Below are 10,976 nucleotides of genomic sequence, written 5' to 3'. Positions count from 1 at the left end.
AAAGGTGCAGTATTGGAGGGACAGCTTGGACTCTGAAGCCCTGGGTACGCTTTTATTTCTTTAAGTGAACTCTACATCCAGCGGGGGGCTTAAACTCAACAACCCTGAGATCACGAGTTGCACGTTGCACTGGCTAAGTCAGCCGGGCGCCGCCGGGCATTCTTCCCGAATAGATGTAGTTCTCCTCCTGAGGAGTCCTGTGAAGTGTGATTATAATCATAATAAGCTGAAGTCTATTGAATACAATGGGCCTTAACATGGTGCTAAGTGCTTTATTTACACAGAGCATCTCAAGTTAATTCTCGTAACAACCCTATGAGGTGGGCATTATTTTACACGCACACACCCCTCCCCCCCCGCCTCCCCCTCCCATTTCACGGAATGCGCAGTGGTCCAGAGAGGTGAAGTGATTTGCCCGAGGTCACACAGCACAGAGGCGGCAGACGTGAGGTTTGAATGTGGACTTGCAGTGATTTCATACCACTCTGAAGTGGGCCCTTTTTGCTCCTCCTGGGAAATTTTTATTTGCTCCTTTCTGGCATGAGGATGATTTGCTCAGTGTCACCGGAGAAGAGGACGATCCTCCCCTGGACCTTGGTCATGCGGGGCCACCCAATCACAGGCAGGAAGCTGGCTGGGACTGCATTGAGGATGGCAGTCCCTGTTGGCACTGCCCACCGTGGTACAGAGAGGAGGCTCCGCAGGCTTGCTTGGCGAATGGGGAGGTCAGGCTCATGGGGAAAACCAGCAGGCCCATAATGGTGGCAGTGGCTGGAGACAGCAGGAAGGAACACCAGTGTGTCAGTCAAGGGTCTCTGGGCTAACCTCATTCCAGGACTCACTGATCCACCCTCCTATCGACCCACCGATTCATTGATCCATTCACTTAATATATTGATTTATTATCTATCCATTTATTCCATCACTCAACTAGTCTTCCACCCAGCTATCCATCTACTCACCCATTCTTTCAACCATATTCTAACCCTCTCATCTCTTCATCCCCCTCTCTACCTATTCATTCACGTATCCATCTACCTGTCTGCCCACTTAGCCACATGCACCCCACCCATCCGTTCACCCACCACCCACCCAACCCCCACCCATCCACCTACTCAACCAACCATCCATCCATCCACCCACCTATCCATTCACACACCCAACCATCTGTCATCCACTAATATATCCATAGATCCATCCATCAGTTCACCTACTTACCTACCCACCCATTCATTCATTCATTCATGCATGCATGCATGCATTCATTCACCAACCCACCAATCTGTACATGCATTCATTCATCAAAACTGTTACAGGTGCTGTGGTGGGCACTAATGACAGTAAGGAAATACACTTTACACCTCCTCACCTTCAGGGCACACTCAGTGCACGAGAATCACATGACCCTAGCTCCTCTTGCTGCTCTTCAGCCACATCGGTCTGCTGACAGTTCTGCGAACATGGCTCGCTCACGTGTCTCTACCCTTTTGCCCCGCCGTGTTCCCATTACCTGAAGCTCCCTACTCTTATTTAACCGATTCCCAGCTGTGCTTCCAGACTCAGCTCAAGTGATACCTCCTTTAGGAAGCCTTCTTTAACATCCTCCACCCTCCTGGAGTTTTTCCTTGCATCTTGTGCTCATCCCTATCTTATCAAATATCCATTGAGTTGTAACTGCCTGATGTCCCCCCCCCCGCCCCCAGACACTGCACAAGCCTAGGACAAGGACTATAGCTCCAGCCATTGATTCAACAGATATTTAGTGAACATCTATTATGTGCGAAGGCACCATGCCAGGAGCTGGTGATGTCAAGACAGACATGGCCTTGCCCTCAAGGAGCTGATGTTGTAGTGGAGAGAGATGAACAGTAATCAAGCAGGCAGATGAGGTAAGTAAGTGCTGTGAAAAATACAGAGCAAGGTAAGAGGTAGGAGAATCTCAGGAGAGGGGGGAGCTCCCTTACCTAGAGGCCATCGAAGATCTCACTGAGGCAGTGATACTTGAGCAACGTAGAGGAGCAAGACATGTAAGATCTGAGAAAAGAGAATCCCAGGCTAAGGGGACAAGTGTGGCGTATCATGGAACAGAAAGCAAACCATGTGGCTGGAGCAGGTTGAGCCTGGCAGAAGGGGTAAGAGGTGAGATTGGCAAGGGAACGAGGGTTTCATCAGGCAGAGCCTCATCGGCCATGACCAGGAGTGTGGATTTTACTCTGAGTGTAACAGGAAGTCACTAGAGGTTAGATAAACCAGTTTGAGTGGCCCGATCTGATTTCAGTTTTAACAGGACCTGTTCGGCCAGCGTGGCAGACAGACTCTAAGGGGCAAAGGGTGGCAGCAGAGAGACGTGTGAAGTGGTTGTCACTCTAATCCAGGTGAGAGGTGGTGGGGGATTAATTGCATGAGGGTTGCAATCAAGCCCTGGGCTACACCATCCAGAGCCTAGATGGGAGTTAGAGAAAAGCAACCCTCCTGGGGAGGTGCAGCCCTGCCATTCCACAGCTTAGCAAGTGGAGCATAGGCTAGATTTCAGCATCTCTCAGCCCTCGGCTGAGCTCCCTTGTGCAGTGCACAACCTGCTCAACTGTGTATGGTGGTCCTGGTAAAGATGATACAAAGTGGATGGATGAGAGAGAAACAAAGGGGGACAGACTAGTAGGACTGGGTTTAGCTAAGGACAGGATTAAGTATTAAGGGTTAAGTATGTCATTCCCTCCCCACCATTTCTAGCTTGCTAAAGGACCAGAAAGTCTTCAATCCTAGGGTTTATCTCTGAGGTGCAACATGGGAGGCCAGGCTCTGCTCACAGGTTCATTCATTCGTTCATTCGTTCATTCTACAAACATGTCTGGAATGCTTACTATGTGACAGTGGGTTTACCTGCCGCTGCCTGCACCCCTGGCATTGGGCCACTGGCCCTTCTGGGACACAGCCCTTGGGGGGCCAGGGCCCAAGAGAGGAGGAGAACTGCATTAAAGGCCAACAAGAGCCATCCTCCAAGGAGAATTGCAGCCGAGACCTGTCAGGAAGAAAGAGGAGGGAGGGTGTTGAATGGGGCAGATAGGGGCAGGGGTATGTCTGTTTATTGGCCAGCTACTGAGTCCTCAAAACCCAAGAGATCTGTGCTATTATTATCCCCAGTTTGCATATACACAAACCGAGGCCCAAGGAGGTGGAGTCATTTGCCTCAGGACACACAGCTAATTAAGTGGTAAAGCCAGAATTAAGATCCAGATTTACAGCCACCATACCCCACCTTTACCGAGTACCTGCTATACGGCAGGATCACCAGGAGAGGCACCTTTTTAATTACCGGTTGCCTAGGCTCTATAATCTTCCTTAGAAGTGTTGGACTGGGAGTCCTGACTCCTTGTCCACATTGTCGAATTTGGTAATGTGCCTCATAACAGAGACTTTCAACACCGTAGCCGTGGTTTGCCGACTTAGCAGCCCTCAGAGGGTGGCCAGGTAGGTGTGTGCAGGTGGTACACGGCACAACCCTTGGAGATGCCTTGGGATCATCATGGATTTGCATAGTCATTACACTTCTTTTCCAGCAGATGGCAGTATAGCGTCCTGAAGAAGGGGACCCTTTCCTTAATGTGTACTAAGTGCTGGGTGGACTTGCAGCTGCCTTCAGACTCATCCTGGGTGTTTGCTAAAATGCAGATCGCCAGACTCCACCGCACACCTACAGACTCAGAGGCTCCGTGTGGGGTAGGCGGTGGGGGCCAGACCTTGGCTTCCCCGCCACCCCCCGCACTCCCCGCCCCTCTGGTGGATGTGATAGAGCCCCCGAGGTCCCAGCCCAGGTCTTACCTTCCAGGCAAAGTCAGGAATATCATCCAGGGACCCGAAGGTCCCACAGCTCTGGTTCCAGCTGTCACCCCCAGGCCGGGAGCAGTAGGTGAGGGTGCCAAAGGAGAAGGGGTGGGACTGGAACCAGGCGGGAGAGATGAGGCCAAGGAGCTGAGATGCAGGCCAGCGAGAGAGTCCCAGGGCTGCCCACACGCTGCCCGCCATCAGGGAGCATCGATGACCTAGCAGTCAACAGGCGAGATGAGGAGTGGAGGCTGCTGGGAAGGAGAGAAACAGGAGCTGGGGAAGGAGCCCCCAGTTAGGGACCTGGTCCTGTGTTCAGACGCCAGGTCCCCAGCCTCCTTTCTGCCTGCGGATGCAAAGGGAGGTGTTAGTATCTGGGGAGGGGGTGGGCCTTTGCCCTAACAAGTTCTGGGAGTAGAATAACCCCAAATCTTAGACTAAAGATTAGTGCTTAAACAGAACTTCGAACACTCTGGCTCTGCATGGGACATAGTCATCCCCAGTCCAGGCAGGGCCCCTCCTCTGTTTCCTTCCTTCCTTCATTCACTCATTCATTCATTCCTCAGCCCCTCAAGGCTTGCACTGTCCGAAAGGGCTGCGTCTCCCCAGAGGGGGTACCTTTTTCTAAAAGGTACCTTGGGAGCTCCCTTGGGAGCCTGCTTCTCCCTCTGCCTCTCTCTCTCTCTCTCTGTCTTTCATGAATAAATAAAATCTTTAAAAAAAAAGATTTCATTTATTTATCTGAGAGAGAGAGATAGTGAGCATGAGCAAGAAGGAGCGGGAGAAGCAGGCTCCCCGCCGAGCAAGGAGCCCGACGTGGGACTCAATCCCAGGACCCTGGGATCACGACCCGAGCCGAAGGCAGACGCCCAACCGACTGAGCCACCCAGGCATCCCAGTGTGTATTTTTAATTTATGTAATTGACATTATTCTGTATGTTGCATTTTGCTTCCTACTTTGGGCACCAAGCATAATGCTTTTAGGGTCGATGCACGTTGCTGTGTGTATGCCTATTCCATTTAACTTTGAGTTTCCCAGAAGCTGATCCTGAGACGAGGGTTTGGGTGCAGGCAGTTTACTTGGGAGGTGGTCCCGTGGAGGAAGAAGTGGGATGGGGGGAGAAGGCAGCCAGTTGAGAGCGTGTTGCAAAGCCAGCTGTCCCCAGGGTGGCTCTGAGAGACAGGGTACACCCGGCACCTCCGAGTTATCCCTCCCGAGAGCAGAGGGAAGTGTGGACTGCACATACCAATCTCTGCCAGCCATTGGTTGAGGGCTGCCCCCAGCACTGGGTGGCAGCTCTGTGTGCGGGGGAGGCGGGTGGGGTGGGTGGGCAAATGGGCTCCAACAGGAACCAACAATAGAGCAGCAATAAAATGCGCGGCGGGCAGTTGAAAGGCCACTGCTGTGCGGAGACTCGATGACATTGAGGGGTACGGAGCTGACCAGCTGACCGTGACCGGATCTGCCACCTGCTGCGTGCCGTTCCCTCCGCGTTTCACCAACTCCAGCCCTCTGCCGTGAGCATCCGTGTGCCCGGACTTGAGCCAGAATTTGGGGGGAGGGGCGCGTACACTTGGGAACACACTTGCTGTCTCAGATGGTACAGCTCTGTTTCCTCTGAGCGAGAAAGCCCGACTCCTCCCCGGGGATAGCTGCACCATTCCATGGTGGCCCCCTCCGTGCTGAAGGCGCCTGCAGGCTCACGAGCCCATTCATCTCAGTCTCCTCCCGCTTTACAGGTGGGAAGGTAGAGGCCCAGAGAGAGTAACAGACTCCCCCGGACTGACCCAGGAGGCCAGTGTGGGTGGGTGGGAAGGGTGGGGGGTTGCCGTCCACACACTGTCATATGCCAGGCAATTCATACACATCCTCCAGCTCATGTGCTTTGTGACTCCCCGGCCACAAGCCTGGAGGACCGGAGTGAGCTGGTCTTTGTTGACTGGAGGAGAGCCCCCTCCAGACTCGTGCGTCTGCCGGGCTGCAGGTGGGTGCTCTGACCTCGTGTTTGACAAGGGAGGACACCGAGGTTCAGAGAGGAGTGGGCGACTCAGCCCAAGGACACCCTTAGAAGGGGCTAAGGGGCCAGGGGTTCGTACCCAGACCTGATGAGTCGGCAGCTGTCCTTCTTGAGAGCCCCAGGGTAAGGGTTCCAATAGTTACCGAGCATCATCGACCTGCTGCGGGCCAGGCCCTGGTCTAAGTGGCTCCTTGGAGAAGTGAGGGGACATGCCCGGGATCTCACAGCTAAGATGTGGGACAGCAGTACTTGGACCTGGATCTGTCTAATACCTGAACCAGGATTAAGGTCCATACTTAACCATGCTCCTTCGCATCTCCTTGCTCGGCCTCATTCAGCCCCAACCTCTACTCTTTCCGTGGTCTTCCTCGCCCCAGCTTTTACCTTTCTTCTGAGGCAGGCCGTGTATCTGTCCCTCTCTGCTCAGGGGTTGTTGCTTCCCCCCTCATGAGGCCAAGAAAGCCTCTCTGGCCTGGTGATGGCATCACCCAAGAGAATTTCCTTTCTCTTACCCTGAGACTGCCCCCGCGCCTCTCTGAAAGTCCCAGCTACAAACCAATGTTCCAACCATTTACAGCCCAAGTAAATGCTTTCATCTGGGGGAGGCGTACAGGCTGTGAGGCCCCAGAGGTTCAATTTCTGGCTCTCATATGTATCGGCTGTGTGACCTTGGGCCGGGCACTTAACCCTCTGTGAGCCTCCGATCCTTCATCTGTAAAACAAGCCTGATACTGGTACCTATCTCAGGGGGTGTGGGGAGGATTAAGTGAGAAGACGTCTAGAAGGTACTTTGCGGAGTGCCCTGTACCCAGGAGGTCCTCCGTACGTGGCCGTGATGATGATGATGGTGGTGACCCGGGCGGTGGCTGTGGGATTATTTGCAGCAGTACTAGTAGAATTCATAGCTGTTGTCTTGTTGCTCATACCAGTTGGGATTAGCAGACACTTCCAAGAGATAAAAACCAAAAATGGAGACCCAGATTGCTCGAGATCCCCTGGCAAATCAGGGGGTAAACGGATCAAAGCCAAGACTCCAGCCCCCAGACTGACAAGCAGAAACACCTTCTCCTTCCCTGACGACATCCCTCCACCTCCTGTTCCCCAGTGTCTGTCCCCTTGGCTTGCTCTCAGAGAGGGAAGGGGGCAGGTGGGTAGGGAAGAAAGGGGAGGAAGGGAAGGGTGCCAGTGATGCGGGAGAGCTGAGTTACCCAAGAGGGCAGGGAGGGTGAGGTTGGGGGGGGGTGCAAACTGCTCCCAAGGGAAGGCAAGACCCTGCTTCAACCACTGACCAGCAAACACCCACTACTCTGCCCTTGGTGACCCCTAGACCCCTCCTGGGAGGATTGGGCATGACACCCTTCCCTCCACCCCCCTGAGCCCCTCCGATACACTCATTGACAAACACAGCCCAGCACGGCAAGGGCCTCCAGAGAATAACTGTGCTACGGTCCTTGGAGAATATCCAGGGTATCACTTAAATGTCACTAAATCATAAAGTGCCGAAGTTACTGAGTTTCCGATTTCCCTTCATTCCTTCTCTTTACATCAAGAAGAACGTCCCTGTTGGAGCTAATCAGTCTTTTTTTTTTTTTTTAAGATTTTTATTTATTTATTTGACAGAGAGAGAGAGCACAAGTAGAGCGGAAAGCAGAGCGAGAGGGAGAAGCAGGCTCCCCAGCTCATCAGGGAGCCCGATGTGGGGCTCGATCCCAGGATCTCGAAATCATGACCTGAGCTGAAGGCAGATGCTCAACCGGCTGAGCCAGCCAAGCGCCCTGGAGCTAATCAGTCTTTTTTTTTTTAAGATTTTATTTATTTATTTGAGAGAGAGAATGAGAGAGAGAGAGAGAGAGAGAGAGAGAGCGAGAGAGAGAGCGAGCATGAGGCGGGGGAGGGTCAGAGGGAGAAGCAGAGTCCCTGCTCAGCAGGCAGCCCAACGCGGGACTCGATCCCGGGCCTCCAGGATCATGACCTGAGCCAAAGGCAGTCGTTCAACCAACTGAGCCACCCAGGCGCCCTGGAGCTAATCAGTCTTAAACACCTTTCAAACATCTGTCAGCCTCCCCCATTTATTTATTTATTTAGATTTTATTTTATTGAGAGAGAGAGCGTGTGCACCTGAGCAGGGGGAGGGACAGAGGGAGAGGGAGAGAATCCCAAGCCGACTCCACCCTGAGCGTGGAGCCCGGCGTAGCGCTCCATCTCACGACCCTGAGATCATGACCTGAGCCGAAACCAAGAGTCGGATGCTCAACCGACTGAGCCCCCGACGTGCCCGCAAGCTCCCGCATTTTAAAAATGATGGGGAGCCTTGAACAGGAAACAAAGTCGAGTGAGAATTCAGGAGTGTGGTTGCGGTTTCCTTACATTTATTGTGGTGGTTTTGTTCTATGTTTTGCTGTGATGCTGGTTGTCCATTTAGAATTGAAATGTATTTTAATGAAAAACTGAGTTAACTTAAAGCCCAGTCGTATCTAAATAATAATAGAGGCGGCTGGACGAGGAGGCCGCGGGAGAAGGTGGTTTGCTGATAGCCAGCACTGCTATTGATGACCGGAGGTGAAGTCCAGTAGGGCTGAGCCAGCTCAAGGGCACGCAGGGTCAAAAGCGGCTGAGCTGCCAACCAAGCCAAGGGCACCCACACGGACTCCCCAGGGCCGGTGCTTTTCAACCTTGGGCTTCACTTTGGGACTCCAAGCCTGGCTAGCACTTCAAATGTGGCAGGAGTCCTAGGTTTGGAGGCTAGCCAGTTACTCTACCACTTCCCAGCTGTGTGACCTGGGACAAGGCACTCCATTGCTCTGGGCCTTAGTTTCTCTATCTGTAAAAGCAGACTGGACATCCCAGGGGGTAGGGAGCATTGGGTTTATCACTGAGCAGGGTGATGTTGTAGAAAGAAGCAGCCAGACCACATCTTCCCTTCCCAACACTATGATCTTGGGGAGGCCACCTCACCTCGCTGGATAAGGGGCTGGGGGTTATTGGCAAGGTTCAAGGGGGATAGAATGCATGTGTCAGGGGGAGGGGGAGAGAAGCCTGGGCAGGGAGGTCAGGGTTACAGTGCAGAGATGTTTTATTCCCAGGATTAGAAAAACCTGGTGGCTGCTAGCCAGCAGGTGAGATACAGCCCCTTGAGTGAGTGAGGATGGATTTTTTTTATTCCTACACCAAAATTGGCCTCTCCTGGGGGTTTGGCAGGATCCCGAGGGGTGTAATTCCAGCCAGGAAGCCGGGGAGCCCAGAGCTGACTGAGGCCCGTGATTTTGCCTCTCTCTGGCTGCCCCTGTGACTCTCCAGGCGTTTCTGACCTTGAAAGGGGTTTTGTTCTCCAGATAATGTGCTCAATGTCACCTGGGAAAATCATGCCGACCGTCCAGGTGCCCAGAAACCTAGATGAGGCATTATAACCTGAAACCACATCCGGGCAGGCTCCAATTAGCTGGAATCCACCTACGGGAAGCTTGAAAGGGACTGAACCTTTTCTCCTCCTCCATCTCAGCATTTAACTGTTGATGGCAGTCGGGGATTCTGGAGTACTCGCCAAGCCCCATTGGAAACACCTTGCTTCATGTAAGCCTCCTGGCCACTCCATGGCAGGTGCTCTTATCAGAGTTCCCATTTTTATTTTATTTTATTTTATTTTATTTATTTTTTTAAAGATTTTATTTATTTATTTGAGAGACAGAGAGAATGAGAGAGAAAGCACATGAGATAGGGGGAGGGTCAGAGGGAGAAGCAGACTCCCTGCTGAGCAGGGAGCCCGATGCGGGACCCATTTTTATTTTAAAGATTTTTTTTTTTAATTCATTTGAGAGTGAGCGAGCAAGAGAGAGAGAGAGCGAGCTAACATGGGCGGGGGGTTGGGGCAGAGGCAGAGGGAGAAGCAGACTCCCCGCTGAGCAGGGAGCCCAATGCGCCCTAAACTAACCTTTTAATCTCACTTTGGGCTCAGGGCACAGAGTTGGAAGCCCAATGGCTTGACTTTGAGTACCTGCTTTACCCTTGCTTCCTCGTTTACCACTTACTTCCTGAGCCTTCCTTTCGTCTTCCGTACAGATGGGAACTCTGGGGTGCCTGGGGTGGCTCAGTCATTAAGCGTCTGCCTTCGGCTCAGGTCATGATCCTGGAGTCCTGGGATCGAGCCCCGCATCGGGCTCCCTGCTCAGCAGGGAGTCTGCTTCTCCCTCTGCCTCTGTTCCAACCCCTGAGCTCGTGCTCTCTCTCTCAAATAAATAAATCTTAAAAAAAAAATAAATAGTTAGTTTAAAAGATAGATATGCAGCAGCTTCCTGGGCGGTCCACGGTTAGGGCTTGGTCCGCCCTCCCACCTGATCTGGCCAGGGAGCATGCAGGGTCCCAGAGGAGACAAAGTCAGCACAGCAGGCGAGCAATGGGGCTTGGGAGGCTAGAGGTGGCTGCCAGCGCTTGGGTATGTCCCTACGGCCAAGTCCCTTTCTTTTTCCCGGTTTCCATGTCCTTATCGGTTAACCAAAGGGGTGGATTGTTCATTCATTCACTTTTATGTGCCCAGCCCGATGTGACCTTCATGGATACAGCAGTGAACAGAACACCGTCTGTGCCCTCTAGGAGCTTAGGGTTTTGTGGGCAAGACACACAAACAGGATAGAACAATATGGTCCATCCATCCATCCATCCGTCCGTCCGTCCAACAAATATTTATTGAGTATCTGTTACGTTCCAGGAAGTGTTCTAGGTGTTGCAGATTTAATAGTGAGGAAAACAGACAAAACTGCTGTCCTCACAGAGCTTATACTCTAGAAGGAAAGCAAGACAGTAAGGGTATAAACAAGTCAGTATATAAGATACCAGATATTAATAAATGCCATAGAGAAAAATGAAGCAGGGAAGGGAGAGGCTGAGTGATCAGAGAGGTCACGGAAAGCCACGAGAAGGTGACTTTTGGGCAGGAGCTGAAGGAGGAAGCCATGTGGATTTGTGGGGGAAGAATATTCCAGGCGGTGGGAGGTGCAGGTGCAAAGGCCCTGTGGTGAGCATGTGCTTGGCAAGTTTCAGGAAGGAAAGAAGCTGGGGGAAGGCAGGGGGCATGGAGGGCCTTGTCGGCAATGAAGATCTTTGGCTTTTAATTTCTGAGTGAGATGCAGAATCTGCAGATAG

At 52.4% G+C, this 10,976-nt stretch overlaps 1 protein-coding gene across 1 annotated transcript; it reads right to left on the bottom strand.

Annotated features, from left to right (window-relative positions):
- Positions 1–521: 521 nt before the first annotated feature.
- On the bottom strand, positions 522–4,023 carry LHFPL7 (LHFPL tetraspan subfamily member 7). The gene is given in 4 exon segments (XM_028124634.2): positions 522–658; positions 661–771; positions 2,881–3,019; positions 3,820–4,023. Coding segments are annotated over 4 exon segments (591 nt in total).
- Between the last annotated feature and the right edge of the window lie 6,953 nt (positions 4,024–10,976).

The sequence above is a fragment of the Eumetopias jubatus genome, unplaced genomic scaffold, assembly GCF_037043125.1.
Source record: "Eumetopias jubatus isolate StellerSeaLion01/CBP00866 unplaced genomic scaffold, mEumJub1_p1.0 scaffold_16, whole genome shotgun sequence".
NCBI classification, from domain to species: domain Eukaryota; kingdom Metazoa; phylum Chordata; class Mammalia; order Carnivora; family Otariidae; genus Eumetopias; species Eumetopias jubatus.
This window is presented reverse-complemented; position numbering and strand designations above follow the sequence as displayed.